Raw genomic sequence first — 20,641 nt, 5'->3', positions numbered from 1 at the left:
CAGCATAATTAATTATGAGCTGAACTGAGTGAACGCTACATGGAATCAATTTTTAAATTACATACAGTTAAAATGATGAAAAGCTAGTGTTTGACATTTGAAGATGTATTTATTTAAACATGTCTAATGTAACAAAAGTGCAGTATATAATGCATAAGACATCTCCGCTCTAGGTGGATTGTAAGGCGAGAGCAAACAATGAGATCTAAATGAAGACAAAACAAATGCTTCACTACAAAGCTTTGTAGCAGTAAAATTCAGAGCCTTTATCACTGGATGTTGAACAAAGCATTCACTTGGCAGGAAATTAAAAAACCAACGAGAGGTACAAAGACTAATTCTGCTTAGGAAAAAAACAACAACAACAACAACAATGCAAGAGACATATTTTTAAGGGAATAATAATTCTTTAGAAAAACCATTCCAGCACTATCTGGCAAACGCAACGGAGACCCACGGGAGCATATGTTTGTAATTCCTACTGTTCTCTGTTTAAGTTATTTTTGTACATTCTAATTCTGCAACAACTCTGTATCACATTAACTATGCAGCATCTCTATTCTTAGATTTAAAAAACTGAGTATAAACTGAATATTTACAAGTAGCTGCAGTTGTTCCACAGTGTGTGCCAAACACGCTAAACTTTATGGCCCTGTTTTGTGTTTAAAAAAACAAACAAAAAAAAAAACCTTTTGTGTGTGTGTGTGTGTGTGTGTGTGTGTGTGTGTGTGTGTGTGTGTGTACTGCATGAAGGACAGTTGGGCTCTGTCATGCTTTAGTCTTCCCCTGTTGGCCTCTCATGGGTGAGCAGCCATTGTTTGAGATGGTCGCCCTTGCCGCTCATGTACGGCCCACTCTGTCCACTGCTAGAAATGACTCTGTGGCAGGGGATGAGGAGAGGAACCTGGCACACAGACAGAGAGAGGGATACAACTTTGAAAAAAAAACAAAACAAAACAAAACAAAACATGTGCAACTTTTGCAAAAAAAAAATATTATGCAAGCACGTTTCTACACGCAGACAGAGACACTTTGAAATATTTACTTTTACTTTAAATGAACCATCATTTTCCATTTTAGAAATTCAGTAAGGAGTGCACAAGTTTTAAACTTGAAGAATAATAACTCCACAAAGGATCGATACTGTTGCCACAAAACTATAATGTGTTAGTAGAAAACGAATAATTGAATAAAAACAGAAATACAGATAGGGGGCTTTAAAAATCGACTGCTTTCTTATTCTCAGGTTGACATTTATTGTCATAGCAACACAACAGTTCGAAGTCTTGATAGTAGATATGTATTATGTATGAAAGAATCTCTGATTTACCACATAAACGGTGTGACTTAAAAGTAACCAACGTGCAGAAAATATGAATCTGCACTTTTTTTTTTTTTTTTTCTCCTTGTTGCTTTTTTATGTTCATGCACTGCATGAAAACAAAGTGCCACACCAGAAGTGTCTGGTTTGATCCTGCACAAATCCACATTCAGGGTGATGGCTCAGTCTTTGGGTATAAATGTTTTTTACTCTTTAATAGTGTAAAGCAAAGAAGCAATCAAAAATTAATGGGCAAAAACACCAGCAGGATGAATATTCAATCGAGAGGGTGTCAACATTAAGATCTGATAACCCTGTGATCATTAAAAAGAGGAAGTCGGTGGAGCGTTTACTCTTGTTGCAGACGACTGCCAGGGGGGTCCCGAGTTCTTTGTAAACTAAATGGCTGGAGAAAGATTAAACAAGCAAGCCTAAAACACTTCGATCATTGTGAATTCAGAACAAGAAGAGTGGCAATGGTTGGAGTGAATCAAAGCAATTATTTCTTTTAAAAATATTCTTAATGTTGCCCTCATTTTGTTCTTGTTGCACGAAAAAAACATCACAACCGCTGCTGCATTGTGACTCTATTTTTCCAGTTTAACCAAGTTATCCTGACTTGATGGCTGCTCCGCCAGCTTTTCATATAAAAGTTGGACATGCGGTGTGTTTCAGTTCAAATCCATCATTAAACCCGCTCCCATATCAACAGCAATAAAACTTTCCGAGCCCCAGATTAACCTTGCAGACAGAGAAATACTGCTCGAGTATTCGGATCAATACTGTTCCCCGGGTTTGGAGGGAGAGCAGGGTACCCTCAAGGCCTTCGGATCTGCCTCTTCACTTGGGGGGGAAAAGAGCACTACACCAGGCTTATCAATACTCAAATCCTGGTGAAGAAGAAGTGCCACAGAGAGGCGAGGATCGATTGAGCACACTGAGCTTTTCACAGCTGAAGCCCGAGTGGAGCAGCGCTACTGACAAGTAATTGACACTGACAATCTGACTCTGGATCTGTATCAGGAGCTGAGGGCTCAGGCTCCCAGCCTCCCTGACGAAAGGAGGGAAATGTCTGTAAAACATGAGACTGAGAAGCATTATACAGCCATCCAGAAGCAACGCTATTGGCAAATGTAGTATTTAAAGTATATAAAGAAACAACTCCATACTATTAAAAACACTAAAATGCTTTTTTTTTAATCATTTATTTGCAGTTATTCTGTGTTATAAATGATTTTTCTCTCTTACTTAAAAACACGATCAGAGGAAAAAACACACTGCTAAGACGAGGATGTGCACAGGCTATTTCACATCACATACTGTATAAAGGAAAACATCTCGCTGGCTGCATTTCAGTATAAGAAGTGTTCTCTGCCTCACAGAGCACACCGGTGGTGCCCACAGCACTACATGGGCAGAGCTAAACGGGCTTTGATCAAAGGGTTTGATCAAAAGAAGACACACCACTTGCCCTCTAGCCCTTCATTTTGTACACAGTGGATTCATGGGCAAAATGATGCAGACCAGGTTTCCTACAAGAATGGGAGATTTGCAGCGAACATCTACAGTAAAGACTTGAGAAAACAGGAACAAAAGGTGTGGGCTTAAAATCGTGCTGTAGGTAGACTTTTACTTCTCAGCCGTTATCCGAAGGAGGCGTTTATTTTGCCGTTGCACATATTCCAACACACCTACAGTTAAGGTTACATGTCTTGCATCAGGGAAAAAAATGTTTTGTTGGAAAACTCTACTACACAACTACTGTTTTGTAGGTAGTAGGAATTTAAATACAACAGACAGGCTGAAAATAATTTTATATAATCAGTTTTTATGTATTTAAAATGTTAAGTGGTTATTTGATCATATACGTGTAAATGTACCCACTGTATAGATTACATATCATATCTATTTATTAATTTCTTTCCTTACTTTATTTATTCATTCACCATTTAACTTTTTTCTTAACTTTTATTACAGAAAACTGTAATTGGAGCATAAAATATTGATGTAAAAGCTTTAAATCTATTGCAACTCGTATGGTTGTTTCACACAATCCTAATTACATTTAGGAATATTTAATTACAGCCAAAACTAACAATTATTTTCATTATCACTTAATCTGCTGATTATTTTCTCGATAAATCGATGAAATGTCTGGAAATAGTGAAAAAGGTCATCACAGTTTGCCAGATTCCGAGGTGATGTTTCCAAATGTTTTGTGTTGTTCAACTAAAAGTCCAAAACCGAAAGATATTCAGTTTACAATGATAAAAAACAGAGAAAAGCTGAAAAAGAAGCTTAAAAACTATTCAAACAATAAATCATTTATATAAAATAAAAATTTCTGTTGATGGACAAATCAATTAATGGTTACAGATCTATATTTAATATTGTAAGTAATGTCATGATGTCTCCAGCACTAATAGTCAAATTCCTTATTTCTTATAAAATGACTAATTAACTTTTGACTGTAGGCAGCTTTACTGCTTGTCCACACACAACATGCAGTTATTAAAGCAAAAATAACAAAATTAAAAAAAAAGATCACCTTCCCCATCTGTTTAAATAAAGTCAGCGAGAGAGAAGCCTGTCAATCAATGTCAGCCACACTCACCGGGTTCCTCCTCATGGCCCCTCCCACCGCTCGCACCGCTCTGGGGTTTCCCGCCATCTCAGCAAGGCGTTTGTAAGAGACCGTCTCTCCAAACTTCACATCTCTCAGAAGTACCTGCAGCACGTGGCTGGTGAACGCGTCTACGCCACAGAGCGGAGGACAGAGAGAGAAGAGCGAGAGACAGATGGGAGACAACAAGAGGAAGAGAGAGTTCCTCGTTTAATCAATCAAACTCAGACAGCTGACGGAAACGCTGATGACAATGAAAATAAGCGTTTGGTACGACGTGGATATTGCTACTTTGAAATAAAAAAAAAAGTGTTTTGAATTCAAATCAAAAGTTTGACACATCACTACATTTAATAATAAACATCACATTACATAATAAATTGGTTTTTAATATTGTCCAACCACGTGTTTGAGGTCAAATTCTCCATCGGAGCTGCTCTGACTGATTCCTTCTTTTTTCTTCACAATACTCATTAAACAACTAAATACATAGAAGTCCCTCAATTTGACCTTAGAACTAGTAATAACATGCTACAGTAGCTGATGTGAGAAAATTATTTCTATGGCAGAAAAATCTAGGTTATGCTTTGAAAGGTCACAGCTAAAATTAAAAAAGTTCGCTCCTTCATTTAAAAGGATTAAGAGAGGCCAAAAAGACTGCAAATCTGCTCCAGATTTTTAATAATAATAATTTGAATGTTGCACACCATTTGTGGCAGTGGGATGACTTTGAGGTTAATCAGACCAATTTGTCCTTTTAATTGCTTTCTATTCAGAGTAGATTCATTATATCATCTTCACTTAAATGGCGGAATTCTTCAAATCATCCGCAGCTTAACCGACCACATTAACGGCTTTGATTTCATTAACACTTTAGCAGTAGCATTATCTTTTTTTCTGGATTACCAGGCAGTGACTGAGAGGCATGTTTGTCTAGCTCTGATTGGGAAAGAAAAAGGGAAAAAAAAAAAAAAAAGTATTTGAAGCATCTCGAAACCTTAAGACATTGATGCGCTGAGCTTGTGTAGCGAGTGAACAACACTCTTGCGCGGAGAACAAGATGGGGAACAATAGTCTCGTTATCAAGAGGGGGTGAAATTCTTCTAGTACATACATGTACTCAGTCATGAAAATTCAATTAGTGATCTCCCATTCTCTCTCATTTATATGGTCTAAGAGAGCACATGACAAGTGATCTATGTGAAATCCCTCTAAATTGGCATTGTGTGAAAACATGTCACACCCCTGTCTCTCTTCTACAGAGTGAACATCCTTTACTCCCCAGGCTCCCTCACTACCTTATAGTCACTCTCCGCTACACAAAGCCACGCGAACAAGGCAATTTGCCTAAACTGGGGGGAATAAGTGTAAAACCTAAAGGGGATACATTTGATTGATGCGTACCCATGTGAGTTCTTTGTCTTGAACAAGGCCCGTAGGTACTGTTTAATAATTTTTCAGGTAATAATCACGCTGTCAACGAGATGACGGGCTCTTACGCAGACAGACTTAATGTTATGAGGAGATAAGATACACCCCTGAAATTTCTTTTATGCATTATTCTCCCTCATAAAGCTCAGATTTGGCCACATGATGTGTGTGGTACATATTGATATCGTTTTGTCACCGGTGGGTAGGTGACAACTCGTCCAGACTATGGAGTTGACAAATCTCTGTTGATGCGAACGTTATTGACAAACAACCAAAGTCAGTGTCACGCCGGCGCACACGCTGAGCGCTTTTGCCTACAAGCAGACTGAGCAACAAGCTGCAGTGTTGTTTGCACCTTTTTACAAATCCTAAGCAACTGTTTTTCCTCTAGGATTGCACATTTCCAACAGTTGTGCACAAAAACAAGTGTCTGTGCTCTCATCTGCTGGTACAAGAGGTTAAAGAACTTTGCCCTCATCAGTGTTAGTGACAGAGACTTCATGCGGGTCACTCGAGGTGACCAGCAATGATTTGGAGAGCAGTCCCCTAGCCCCATACTTCATAAAGAGCCTAATACGGTGTGTCTGAGGTCAGGACCCTCTTTAGATCGGGGTGCAGTGATGTCAATTGTTTAAATAAAAGTTGAGAGGAACCACTTACATGTTTACAGACATCCCATAATTATGTCACAGGTCATTACCTACCATGAGGCCAGGTGATAGGGCCATTGCAGAGGCAGAGACGGATTGACCAAGAGTAAAAATCGAACGGATCTAGTGATTATGAAGATATCGACATATATGATTGATTTACTCATTATTTTGTATATGAAAGTAATTTGGAAAAAAAAAGGAGAAAACAATAAAGTGGATTCCATCAGCCCTGCTAGTGATAGATTTAGAGAGATGACTTCCAGCTGACAGTCACCTTATACATGGTTGTGAGAATAAAAAGACAATAGTGGAAATGCAGCTACCTCATTATCCTTTGTGTCTAATGGGAGGGAAGACTTTGACTCCCAGTCAAAGTGTCTCTTGAGTCTTGAGGGATCCATACTTTTGAAGGCTGACGGGGTGCTGATGATTCTCTGATTATTCGATATTCTGAAAACGTTCATTTCCCTAATTCCTCTCCACATCACAGGGGCGAGTCCTGGTGAGTGTCTCATCTCGCCCTGCGCTGTGCACAGGGGGAGGTTCAGGCTCCTGCAGGAACACAGTCATTTGGGCTTTGAAGAGCGCCCTTCCCCCCCTTAGCCTGGCCCCCTCCCCGCACATTCCCTGTGCCGCTTACCGAGACTAAGATCCTCTCGTCTGTTACATATGGATGTATAATTAATGAGATAAGAATATGCATCGTTTTAAGAACCCACGATGGTGTCTGTGTTTTTCTGAGGGGGTGAATGCGAGCGCACACGCGCACACAAACATACACATGCTCACTGAGCGCGACACGCGCGCACGCACTCACCATTCCTCTACCTCTGACGACCAAAGATGCGTGTGATGTTGCGCATGACAATCAGTCAGACAGTATAGAAAAATTGCACCTCGGATCTCCTTTCATGTCACCTCTGTTGCTCAGGTATATCGTGACAGCTAATATGAAAAGTGGCTTGTTTTGTCAGAAATGTGTAAATAAACATGGCAACACTTCAAGTGAAGGTCACAACTCAATATTACATGACAAGTGCTGTGAGAGCGCTGTCGCATTCAGGTTCTCCCACAAGATAACTGAGCAAACAAAAGTTGGTTGTCACAGATTGTAATGACCTGATTAAACTAGTATTTTTTTTTTTTTCTCCCCAGGAAGGTAGCAGCTGCGTGACTAGATCGAGTAGGAATTTTTGCAGCAGTAAGGCAAAACCTGATGCTTAATATTTGTGAATAAACAACCAAAAAAAAAAAAAAAAAAAAATCCTATTTTCCTCCCTCAAAAGACAAATACTCTTGATGCTAACATTTAACATTTTTATACTGGCATGGCCTATGGTTCTGACTACTGAGAGCAATCCAACCCTAAACCCTGTATTTACTGAGCCCCAAAACAACAGGCGAGGGAGAGAGGTGCAACACAGCACAATCACCTATTCAGATCAGGTACTAATGAAGAATTCCATCTATCCTGAAATTTAATTAAAACCCCAAAGACTTCAGATGAGATGCGATTTGAAAGAGCCTGGGGCTGGTACACAAGCACTTGGTGGCGAAGGGAATCACACTGAAAGTTGATTTCGTAATCGGTCCTGATGTATTTCTGCATTGCCTTTGCGGGAGCGTGGGACTCATAGCTGTATACAGGGTCTCAATGGAGTACCTGCTCATTGAAAATGCCATCACTCAAGCACTGCATATCTGCATGAAATTAGAGAGCAACTAAGGCCTGATTGCAGGGGAAGAGAGGCACAATTGTTAAATGCATATATTAGAGTTATTTTTTTTTCTGTGTAGGTGTGCTTCTGCGTCTAAATGAGCGCTTCTGAAAATATTTAAGTTAAAATGCAATGAGCGTCTCGGTGTGACAAAGAAATAGCCTGTAATTGTTTTGAAAACGGCACGGGCGCGATAAGTTTATGATTTCAGAAGTGAGTTGTCAGGCGCCTGTATTGTTTGTTTCCTTGAAACAAAAACACCAGGGATAATTAATTCCTCGTTTTTTTCCTCGGTGACCTCAATCATTCACTCTGGAGTCACAACTACCAGTTGAAAGGACACTAATTGTCCATTTTTGGGGTGCTTTCATTTTACTCGCCCTAGGTGACTGGTCAAGCCAACAATAAGCTCATTCAAACTTTACCACCATTCACATGTTCTCATTAAAAAAAAAAAAAGCTTCCTGTCTGAAAATGTCAAGAGTGGAATTCGATCAGTTTCAAAGAATGTGCCAAGAATCATGGAAAAGCTTGCCAAGACTAACACGCGTGGTAAGAGCTGCCACAGATTACTGAACCAAGTTACAGCTCTGTGTTCTGTTCTCTCTCCTTCGCTCACCCACTCGCTCGCTCTCCCGGCCTCGCTCTCTCTCTCTCTCTCTCTCTCTCTCAGCCATAAAATACTTCATTATAACACAGTGAGCCAGTGAGTGTAAGTGATGTAACTGACAATTAAGAGTGAAAGCCTGATCCCAGTCATGGCTCTGCAAATATTTATCCATGACAGACCTCCTTGCAGGGCGGGGTGGTGAAAGGCAGGGAGCGGGAGACTCCCAGTGGTCTGCGGCTCAGTGAAGTACGCCTGGAGCCATTCAACGCAGCGCTGCAACTCGGGGCTCGTTTCTGCCGGGCTATCGTTGACCACACAGCTCAGGGGGGCCTCGCTGCTCCTGTGAGGGATATAAGGCAGGATGGGGAGGTGAGGTGGGGATCAGAGGAGCAATCATAATACCAAATTCTTGGTTGAACAGTGCTAAAATATGTCACAAGAGTGTAATAACATGCCACGAGTGACACAGATGCAAGATGACATAATTTGCTGAGTGAAACTAAAGTTGTTAATCAAGACGTGTTTAAAATCCAAAAATTCGGCATAGCTCCTGTCACGCGGCTGTGACAAATATCAGGAGTGTGAAAGACAGAAAGAAGCTCGAGAAAATATAAAGACAGTAATCCAGACATTTGTTACAGTAGATATATATTCATAAGAAGTGCAGCGTGATAGAGTATGAAAGAAAACATTGTCGGGTCATACGGAACAGCGCTAACAGTCTATTTCAAACAACTTTAAGGAAGCAGAACCAGTTTCTCAGAAAAAAAAAAAAAAAGAGTTTTCAAAAGTCTCGCTGTTGTTACAGAAAAAAGTTAAGAGCATAGCGTTAACAACAGTTTCAACTCCGCTTTGGTCTAGTTTATAGTTCATGACAAGAATAAATGGATTTTTTGGCCAGAGCTGGTGCTGGCCAGCAAAACACTGCACTTGGACGTGCATCTTAGCATGAGTAGATGCTTGGAGGAATTTGCCGATGGTTGAGTTGGCATCACTTAACAGCTGAATTTCTCTCCACTGCTGACCACCCCCCAGGTCAATGCAAGCAGACTGACCCATATTTGACACTTAAAGACCCTACTGGGAAGGTCTTCTCTTAGCATGTGCATTACTGCAAAGTGGACTTCAAGCTGTGTTGTGGATCTAAAGCAGGCCGCCAATTCCATTAACTGGTGTACAGGACTTATAAATAAATAATATCAACATTTAAGTGCCCCCTTTTCAAAATTGGCTTATCCTGTATGGTATTAATAATAGACATTTACTTTGTTAAACACACAGACCGTCTCTCTCCTCCCTGCCGTAACAACACGGCCCTAAAGTGTTTTTACACTTCTGCAGGTCACAGTTTGAGCAACGTTTTATATTGGACATGTGAAGCTGAGGTTTACTGGAGTGTTATGACTGAGCAGGTCAGTTTTCAGAGAACCACTCTGCCTGCTAGTTTGTGGCTGTGTGATGAAAATCTCCTGGGGCCGTTTAACAGTGGGTGTAAATACAGTAAAAGGTGTAAATACTCTCATTTCTAAATAAACCACACAGCAGTTTATAGTTGAGTGGTGAAAACTCGGAAACCCACCAGCGGGTCCTGTGCTGAGACCCGCTCAAACAATGGCCATGGCTCATGGCAATCTCTGTCGGCATGGGTGAGTGCCCAGCCAGCCCCTACTTGTCATTGTCTCTCCTTTCTATCCCTCCCCTCCTCCCCCCCACCCCCCTCCTCCCTCCCAGCTCTCCCTCCTCATTTCCCCCCTCTCTATTTCTCTATCCTCCCACTCCAGCTCTTTTGGCTCCCCACCACCTACACCCCGACACCCACCCCACCATCCCCTCCCCCTCCTCCCCCCACCTCCTCTTTCTCTCAGCAAGGATCTTCAGGCCACTGTTCCCTCTCTGCACCCCCACTTCCCCTCCACCACCAACGCGCCTCCTCCCACCACCACCACCTCCTCCTCTAACCCTCCACACCCCCTCTTTCTCTCTGAGAGGATGTTCCAGCCGCTGCACACTGACAGCTCGGGGATATTGTGTGTGGAAATGTTCCTGTTGGACCCGCAGGCCCTTACAATCTACCGGACAAAGGCTAGAGCACCTTTGCTTAAGGCTTGGCACCTTTGACCTCCAGCTCACACTTCAGACTTGTCACCGTGGCTAATTTTCCTCTCCCCTCAGCCCCCCCCCCCCCAACCCGGTTATGGATGCGCTCGCTTTAAAGGTGTTTTGAGTGATACAACATTGACAGTAGTAAAAGTTAATGCAATGCAGTGCATGTTATGGCTGGTAAACAACACCAAAATAAATAAATAAAAGTGGAACAACATCAGTCGAGCTGAAGTCTGTCACCTCTAGGTGCGATGGGGGATTGTTTTTAAAGAGCATGTGGGCAGTGGAGATGTAGCTTCTGTGCTGGCAACATTTCCAGTCACTTCATGTGAATCACAATTCATCCAGCATCATATGAACTTTATAGAGTCCGGACATTAGAAACTGTGCCCTTCAAATAAGGGATTAGAGATGTGTGATAAATGTTGGTCTAATTACAAAGAAACAGAGGGAGCAATCTTTATATGGTCTTAAACTAACTGCCACCACTGTATAAAAACCAACAAAACTAATTACAGTATAAGTATAAACTGAATTTTAATAATCGCCTTTAACAAGTGTGTTTAAATTTGACCACACAATTTATATCTGGATAAAGAAAAATATGATCTATTATCTTTTGACTAGTTAGAATAATAATTTTTTCAATGTCCTTCAGGCATTCAGTATTTCATCACAGGTAAGGAAATAAGAAACTAATTCCAAACTAGCCAGGATCTGCTGCACTAAAAAGAATATTTCCCTTGATAGAAGATTGTGATTTGAGAAAATTTCTAATATTGTGCTCCTGTCACAATCAATTTCCAATTACCATAAATCATTGCTGCGTAAAGTGGGAGTCATTTGGAGTTCTACCTATTTTCTAACTCTAATATAAAGAATGAATTGAGCATTTATATAATGTTGGAGGTTATTTCATTCATCCTGGAAGAAACAATGAAAGGAGACAAAAGAAAAAAAAAAAAAAAAAAGAATAGCTGACATTAAATTTGTCAGTTTCCTGTGGCATATTCTGTATCTCTAGTTGTACAAGTCTTCAGTAAGACTTTTTCTATCAACTGCAGACGTAAGAATGAAACAGGTTAACCAAAAGATCTAATTGAAAGGAATCTGGCGAAGGGTGTAATGGTATATTGCACAAAAAGGGGAAAAACTCAGAACTCATGCCTCCATCCTGTGAAGCGTGATGGCGCTCATCCTGACTCGATCGGCTGTCACTTTTGACACAGCCTGCCAGAGTTCTCCTTCACCGATCATGGGTAACATGGCGGGTCAGAGGATGAAATAGAAAAGGCCAAGAGCAGTCCAATATTTTCCTCAGCCTTATAGCTGCAGATACTTAACTCAGAGACGTCAAAGACTCAAGAGAGCATGAAAAAAGCCTAAAATGACTGTCTAAAAAGGGAAAAAAATACAGCATGTCTCTATGAATGTCAAGATCCTGATGGTCTCTGAACCAAAGGCTGTGATACAATTGTAAGCTACTTGCTCAATGCAGCTCGTTCAACCATTTGAAGATCATTCAGATGCCTATCTAGCAACTGCAGCACTAAAGTCGAGAGCTTTTCGAGTGGTAAGCTGTAAGGAATGCTTCCTATTCTGTTCTGCGGCGCACGTTTTGTGCTCCGCTATTTCAAAATAAAAACAACTGGGCCGGATAAACTGCTCTCTAGATATCCAACAACTCTTATTAGCGAATGTCCACCGAAGAGGCCGCAACACTCAATCCAATACATAAAGGTGGTGCTAAAATACTGCAGAGTAGGCAACAAAGCACACAACAATTAGGTCTTCTCCCAACTGGCTAGCCACAGGAGTCAGTGAAGGCATGTATTACCAGAGCCTTAACTCTTACTCCATTATGTAGTGTATCCACACCCCGACGCAGCAATGTTTATCTACAACAGACTACTGAGCAGTTTCAAATAGCGTTTTTAGCCTCTATTCTCAAGTGCCACAGTAAGAGATTCCAATTACCCGAATGGTAAGGAGCCAGTGAGGGAGGCATAAAGTACATTAGGGATCCCCTGTAACTGCAGGGACCTTTTAGAGCCTCCACTGAAGAGGGCCGAGAGACTGGGGGGACAGTGACCCTGCATGGATAGCCTCTGTCAAAATTTGACCACGTCAAGCACAAAGGCATTATGGGAATCCAGTGTCACCAAGTCCTAATTACTGTCTGTGTTCAGAGCAAATTACTGCCTTGTTCCTCTGATTAGCGAGGAGGCTAATCTTCACCTGTGTACGCCAGCACTGCTGAGGGCCCTTGAGTGTTAGCGCTTCGTCTTCTGTAATTTATTTTTAAATCAGTGCCCGCTCCCAGGAGTTTTGAGTGTTTTGTTGTGAACCGCTTACCATGATCCCCACCACCGCCCCCTCACCCCTAAATCCTTGACTAAATCCTTGTTTGGTGCCGCAGGAAGATAAGCAAGAACAACACTTGGGCATAATTGACTCGTACTCCTCTCCAAGATGTCAGAGCGGAATCATCTCTCTGCATATTGCCTTAGTATGTCACACACTGTACACTTCTGCATGTTGCAGATATAGAATCCAATCAAGTTCTAAAACAAACTAGCACAACCCTCGCGTCGGGAAAAACTTCCCGGCCGACAGCAGGAAAAGAAAAAAAAACAAAACAAAACAAAAAAAAAAAGACTGCAGGAGCTGCTTTTAGCTGCATCTCTACAGTGAGCGGTAACTCGCTCGGCTCCCGTCCCGTCCCCACCCTGGAGGTTCTGTTTTAAAAACCACAACATTTGCAGATTTTCGTCTGAGTGAATGTCAGTGTCTCGTCTGTGCGGGGCGGTTTACAGGTAGTGTGTTACACAGGTGTTGGTTTACACAGGAAATGGCACATGCAGCCTGATTGGGACGGTCCCGGGAGACGGAGGCATAAACATAGAGCACAGATGGGTCCAAGGGCCAGTGGGAGCAGCACCTTAATGAATACGCAGCTGAGTACTACACTTCACAACATGCAAAACAATATTCTAAGGCCGCAGTAAAAAATAGCACAAAAATCATCTGAATATCATTACACAATGAATTATTCATACCATTTCTAAAGGGACTACGTCAAAAAGTCTCCCCCTGCTTTATTGATGATTTCATTCAATATCTCAGCAGATCACTGTTTGTATGACAAAGCATTTTAGTTACAAATGTAAGCAGTTTATTTTGCACACAGTTGTATCCATACGTCTAGCAAAATAATAATTTAAATTGATTAAAATGATGTGTTAGACTAAATATAACAGACCCACAGAGAGAGAAAGAGAAAGGAAGAGAGAGAAATTACAATGGAGAAAAAAAAACAACACAAGTTGTTGATACGGTTCCCGGTGTGTGAGCACATCATGTAAACAGGACCCAGACAGGGAACACATTTACCATACTGCTATTCAGTGTGAACCAGGACATTGATTCACAACACTACATGAGTGTGAGAAAAACGATAAATGCATCACCTCAGATATTTCACACTAGCGTTGGTAGTGTGTAAAAGCTGTTGTGACAGCTTGGGTATTAGGGCTAGATAGATGGAAAATGTCTGGCTGCTTATGAATGCCAATGTGACTGGGGTGACGGGTTTGACACAAAAACACTCCACCTCAGAACAATTAGGCTGTTCTCAGGCCCCATCCAGTGTTGTCAGTGATAATGGAAAGCTGTGAGGATAACTGGTGATAAATAGACTTTAACACCCTCCTCCTTAAGAGCAATGCAGTCCTGCAGTCCTCTCATATGCTTAACTAATCATGACCATGGCCGGCAAATTCATACAAAAGACTAATTACTGTTGTACTTCACTTCAGTCTCAAAGGCCTCTTATATAAGGACTTGGGGGTTCTCTTGCCTCTTTTCTCCTCTTGATGGGTATTTTTTTTACAAGTAGGCCTCATGCTAGACAAAAGCGTTTAAAAATTGGTGATTGCTTTCATCCGCTTTAATTACATTCAGAAATGGCATTTCTGCCACATAATACACCCCTATTGTTTCAGAATTATCTGGCTTGGGGAGTAAAATCTACAATATTTGACGATGCTCCCGAGCTAAATCGCCTCTTGAAATTGAAATATGCTGCCGAAATACAAAATAAAAAGCCAGCCTTTGCTGCTGATATACTGGAAGCTCCTTGGCTTTCTGCAGAATGCTATTATTATGCATATCCAGGTAGAAAGTTAATTAACCCAAAGCTTAAGCTAATTATGGTAGCAGAATGCTATCAACCAAACGCTTTCAGTCAGACAGCTGTCCAGAATTTCATTTGCTAATCATTTGTCTTTTGCCGGAGCATATGGTACATTTCCCCGCTATCACAGCAACAACAAACAGATGAAAATCATTAACTAAAAACAATGTGCAATGTGAAAAATCAGACACAGATTTATACGGCTTTGTGTCAAAGAAAAAAGGCGGATTTATGGCCTGGGAAATATAATGATAATTTTTGGTTTTAGCCACTTAGGATTTTAGGCAGATCACGTGGCCCAAGTGTGCTGGGAATTCAGATGCACAAATATATTGTTTATATCTATATGCAAATGAGACAGAATGTTTATCCTTGTAAAATTAATTACAATTTTCTATAGGAGCATATGCAAAGAGCTTGTTCTTAACAATTTTTAGCTTCTAGCACATTTTGTGCCTGTTTTTTTCCAACACAATATTTTTATGTTGTTAAAAGAAGAAATCCCTCAGCTCAGAATTAAATCAATTATTTTCTGAGAAATGCTTCACGTATTATTTTTTCTTTTCATAAAAACACATCATACTGGCTGTTAAAGGGTGATTGATATCAGCATTGCCTTGCGACATTATCAGGCAATAAAGGCTACTCAGGTTCTAATGCAACATGTCATACACAGGCTCCTGTAGTACATTTCTATTGAGGACCTCACAAGCTAAATTGCTTTTTTCCTGCTCCCCCACATCTCAGCCAGCTTGACAGACAAATTGATCAAAGCATTGTAAAATAATATGCTCACAAAATGTCTCGGGGCAGGAGTCCAGCCCTTTTTTCATTTTTCACCCTAATAAAAAAGTACTGTATGATTTCCTCTGTATTATGTGTCTGTGCTCTGTGTGAAAAAAGGCAAGAAGCATCATATTTCAGATAATAGTAATCTCCTGTAAACAAAATGCGTATCATTTTTCTGTGAACGCTGTGGCCATGCTAAAAACTAAAGAGGGGAAAGCTGGTTAACAGGGAGGCTGGTGCGTAGGGCCCCAACAGGGGTTGTTGAGATGTAATGAATTTGTTCATCTGATGGTGCCTTCAGGGCTGTCGTTAGACTGGCAGAGGAGGTTGATTTCAGGAAATGTTCCTAAGATCAGTTAGGAAGCAAAAGGGGCTTGAGACGTTTCTATTAGAAAGAGCTGACGGTCATGGTGTGTAAGCCATACTTCAAGGGCATTTATGTAGCTATAATGGCATTTATCAATAACTATCTATCACTGCCATGAATGCTTTTGTTGCTGCTCCGGTTGCTCAACACCAACCAATAGTGAAAAAAAAACAAAACATGGCAAGCAAACACAGTCATATAAGCCTTCGAAGCTTTGACTTGCTCACATGTCTACTGTAGGGCTCCCTTTATGTTATGCATAGACATTATCTATTTCCCTTATCCAAAATATGCTCTTAGAGATCATTTATCACTCTGACTTCCTAAGCCTGTACCACGCCACATCCAAAGCTGGAAAGAGCCTTGTTTAGTATGTCATAAATAAATCAATGGAAATGGCTGATCTGAACTATTACTGCTACAGGCAGGCTTTTGTGAGATCTACATGTAAAGCCGGTTGCAAAGATAAGCCTATATTTTGTCACTTTATCTCGCCTCCCTTAATGCCTGTTTACATTGCGTTACTCCATATATCTGGGGTGGCTCTAGTTCCCCTGTCCTATGACAATAACACCGTATTCAACTGGTCGTGATAAAATCTAAACATTTTGTTTAATGATTTCTAGCTCACACCTTTGAGAACATACAGACAGCCATGTGATCGAAGCTTCACTTATGACCGACATAGCAAACGATATTAAACTGAGAAATGATCTAGTGATGCGAATCATTAAATTCATTTGCATATTCCTACTGAACCTGAACACACAAATTAAACCCTGTTCACAAGGAGACGGAGAAAGGTGCTTGCGCATGGTTACAGGACATCTTCCATAATCAAAATTCCATATTATTAATTTTCTCACTTCAACTCATTAACAACAAGTGGAATGTTTTTACTGCTTGATGAATTTTAGGAAATAGCAGACAGTCAAGAAGGAAACACATGTTGAGGTATAATATACAAGGTCATTAATGGGTTTCCATAAATTAGAATTTGAACATACATTTTCAAAAGGATAACTTCCTATCCGGGTGCATTTGAAAATGGTTTAATTTCCCAAACCATTCAAGTTTATCAAATGCGAATCTGCGATACATGGATATTTAATTTCAATCTAATCAAAACTAATCTGAGATGTAGGATGTGGACCTGTAAAAATAAGGAATAAGTACTTATTAACGCTGAGTTTAATCAGTTTCAGTCGCTTCAGTAAGACTGTCAACATTCTAACAATTTTGATGGATGGGTAGGGCAGGAAATGCAGTCACATAATACATTTCTGAGTGCTGGTTGACACTCAAAACTACTGCATACAACTTGGAGGAAACATAAATAAACAGGAGAGAACAGTCCATGCTCCCCATGGCCTTTGGTGACCCTATAGACATCAGCTCTAATCAACTCCCATGTGGGTAATAAACAAGTTATTTTTCTGAAATTTCAAATATACTGCAGGAAGAATCACAACCACATGCCATCAGAAATCTAATTTCAAGCCCAACTGTATTCTAGTGCCCCTCATATTTCTAGTGCCTGCTCATATTTGCCCAACTTTCTCCAGGATATTTCTTGTGGGATCTACAAAAATGCCCTGCTTCCAATGAGGAATGGTGGCACTCCATCACAGGAGTGGATTCTGTCTGCCTGTAAATTTCACACCTTTGTTTATCACGTCACCAGCCCGGCTGTTGTACAGTACCTTTCAGCAGGTGCGACATCCATTAGGATCTGGATGGTGTGCACACCATTCTCACATCCACTGACTTGGATCGTCCCCAGGGGGCTCAGCAATGAGATGGTCTTCTGAGTGCACTGGCTCTCCCTCTGCTTCTTCATCTCACTGCCCTGCTAAGGAAGCACAAATTATACTGCATTCATTGACATATTCATGTGGCAACTTTCACGATTTCCCACACATATTTGCATTGAATGATCTATTGAAAACCTAGCGGGCCACCAACGGATGATGACTTACATATTTGAACACCTAGCCTCCAAACAATGTCATGATGTGACTTGATCCTTACATTACTATCCAATATTTCTTTTGTGCATGGAAAAGAATACGCCTATCTAACCAATAAATCGCCCATTTTTTCCCCTCTTTCTGTTCTATATATCACATAAATGAGAAAAACAATGCAGTCTGTTCCCTTGTCTGGTGGGGGATTCCCAAGATAGCTCGACATTATTTTCAATCCGTCATTTTTGGTTGATGGCCGGGATGTTTTTCTAGCATTAAATTTGTTCCTTAGGGTGCAACTCCGATGGGATTCTGGTTTCCAGCCCTTAACAACAGCAAAAACGTGCAGCTTTTCTGACGACTGAGATGGATACTGGCAATAACCAGACAGCAGTTCCTTTTTTATTTTTACTTTGAGGGAAGGAGAGATGATTGACTATGTTATATGTGAGTTTTTGAGAGATGGGGGTTATAATAAATAAAGGTCACATTGATTGTAAGAGTTTCAACCAAGGAAACCTTTCCTTCCTGGAGCCTTGATCTGAAAATTGTCTAAAGGCTTCAAATGCAACATCTCTCTGTTGTCTTTTATTTTTAATAGTGTTTGCAATCCATATTCATACATTTCTACTCATGTGTTTGTATATTAATTGTGAGGTATATCAACAGACAGGGAAGTTTCTGACAGAGATTGTCTCTGCAATTTTAAATCTAAAAAAAAAAAAAGAAAAGGATTTTTTTAATCAGTAGGTCCTATGTTATCAACAACACAAACACTCCAGAGAGAAATTCAAATAACATAGAACAAGCTGCAAAATACAAACTACAGCTGAAACAATTAACTGATTAGTTGCTAAACAGAAAATTAACCGTCCGTTATTTTGATAGTCATTTTATTCATATATTCTAGCAAAAATGCCAAACATTTCCCTGTTACAGCACCCAGAATTGCTACTTTTACTCTTAGTCAGCCAAAAAAAAAAGAAGCTATATGAAGACCTTGAGCTTCAGGAAATTGTCACTACTTTCTAAAAATAATTGGCAGATTAATCAATAATGAAAATAATCATTTGTTGCAGCCCTGAAACAAATAATGAATATGTATGCGTGTGTATATCTATCTACCTATCTATCTATCTATACATATATATGCATTTTTAATTCAGGGATGGATCACATATTTTATGAGATGAAACAAACAAAGATTATAGCGATAAAAAAGAAGGAATGCATTTATAGTATTTCATTTAGACTTTCAGTTGCCCCCCTTTTCACTCTCTCTCACACTTACACACACACACACACACACACACACACACACACACACATACACCACCACCACATCTGTCATGGTATGCGATCACAAATGCGTCTGCTTCAACTTTCTTGTTTCTACTCTTGCAGTTCTCACTGTATTCATCGGGGGTTTGCCTGAACTGACAATAAAGGCGAGAAATTTCTGAGCCAAACAATGGTACAGTGCACTTTGGATAAGCGCTGAACACACTGCCTGCCATTTAGCAAGCTGGTAATAGACCCATAGAAAGAATAATGGACTTTGGCAATAATGGCCTTGGCTAATAGTCCACGCTGATTAAAAATAATGCTATCAGGTTTGTTTTGTGTTGTTTTCGGTGCAGTGGACTAGTTAAAGTAACTACTTGAATGTTTGGGTGTTTACCCGTCTCTTCACGGTGAGGAACAAACAAATAAGCAGCTTGTCTTGTTAAAAATCACTGGCAGCAACCTCGTGCTCGTCAATCATTTGACTTGTTTCTCATTAGACTAGTTCATGGTCAAACCTGCGTGATTAATTGGGTAGAAAGCGCACCGTGACTGCGCAGGTGTGAAAATGCAACACGTGTGTCCATATTGTGCTATTTTAGAGGAAGAAAATTCACGCCGAAACGGAAATGAAGATTACCGCAATACTCAAGAGTGTAAGTACCTTAAAACTAGTTAAAACACACCTTTGATAATAAGTTCGTAGTTAAAATGTCGAAAAGATAAGCTGGGTTTCGTTTTGAAGACTTACACTGACTTATTCAAAAGATAGCCTCCGTTGCATGCGAGTAGACTGATTGTTTCTTAACTGAACATCATGTCAGGCTTTGTTCGAGGTATTTCAACACTGTAAACTACACCTGCTGCTTACAATGAAGCCTTTTTGCATCCGTACGGTGTCTCTACGACACCCGCGTCTCTTCCTTCTGCAAAACAAATGTGGAAGAAAGTCCCTTCCTGTTTCCTTAGACAGCATGGCCGAGCCGGCCAATCACAAAAGGCAAAAGTCCGCTCTCGCTCTGTAATTGGCCAGTATTAAGTCTCCGCTCCTCCCACTGCCAGGGACAGACACAGCATGCATGTCTAATAGGTCTCAAGTTGGGATTTGGGGTCCTTCAGGGGGTCCCCAGTACACAGAAGACTAGTAATAGTAGTGATTTAGATATTTGATTTGCTTGATATTTTTACGGGAGGAGAAATATGATAATGCACATTTTCAGCATTAATTTCAAACACTGTTATCTTTCCACTTATAGCTGAGACATTTATCCAGTTCTGTATCTCTCCAGTGACAGCTTCTCAGTGAGGTCTTTGGGGTCCCAAACACAATGTTTGTGAAAAAAAAACACCTATGTGACTCCAACAACCAGTAACATCTTACGTATTACCACCTAATAAAGTCAGCATGTTATTATGAACAACACACAAGGTAGTGCACAATCCCTTTATTAGAGTTTTATGCAGTTTAAAGGAGAGGGAGTTGCCTTATGTTGCCTGGAGCAGTCATAGATTTAACTGAGGCATATATTTTTGTCATTATGACCAAGTGTGTGGCATCAGTCATGTATTGTTTAAAAGTG

The 20,641-nt window shown here is 40.5% G+C and overlaps 1 protein-coding gene across 6 annotated transcripts; it reads right to left on the bottom strand.

The window, feature by feature from the left end:
- Positions 1-89: 89 nt before the first annotated feature.
- Positions 90-20,039, bottom strand: mgmt (O-6-methylguanine-DNA methyltransferase). 6 transcript variants are annotated; one of them, XM_042433955.1, is made up of 5 exons: positions 19,933-20,039; positions 17,514-17,662; positions 8,536-8,696; positions 3,936-4,075; positions 90-904 (listed from the first exon to the last, which is right to left on the bottom strand). In XM_042433955.1, the coding sequence occupies exons 1-5, from the start codon at positions 20,035-20,037 to the stop codon at positions 776-778; spliced, it is 684 nt and encodes a 227-aa protein (XP_042289889.1). In that variant the 5' UTR covers positions 20,038-20,039; the 3' UTR covers positions 90-775. The 6 variants fall into 6 exon arrangements, with proteins under 6 accessions (XP_042289889.1, XP_042289890.1, XP_042289891.1 ...); XM_042433956.1 differs by having other exon boundaries at positions 17,514-17,659; positions 19,933-20,033; XM_042433957.1 differs by having other exon boundaries at positions 19,813-20,021.
- Positions 20,040-20,641: the final 602 nt, after the last annotated feature.

The sequence above is a fragment of the Thunnus maccoyii genome, chromosome 14 (genome assembly GCF_910596095.1).
Source record: "Thunnus maccoyii chromosome 14, fThuMac1.1, whole genome shotgun sequence".
Classification (NCBI taxonomy): Eukaryota; Metazoa; Chordata; class Actinopteri; order Scombriformes; family Scombridae; genus Thunnus; species Thunnus maccoyii.
This window is presented reverse-complemented; position numbering and strand designations above follow the sequence as displayed.

What these genes read in the sequence shown, in the direction of transcription:
- mgmt (XM_042433955.1), bottom strand. Translation starts at nt 20,037, where the DNA reads ATGCTGTCTAAGGAAACAGGAAGGGACTTTCTTCCACATTTGTTTTGC. An exon ending in GGATGCAAAAAGGCTTCATT is followed by an intron (nt 17,663 to 19,932) that starts GTAAGCAGCAGG and finishes GTGCTTCCTTAG; the next exon opens with CAGGGCAGTGAGATGAAGAA. An exon ending in GGGCCATGAGGAGGAACCCG is followed by an intron (nt 905 to 3,935) that starts GTGAGTGTGGCT and finishes TCTGTGTGCCAG; the next exon opens with GTTCCTCTCCTCATCCCCTG.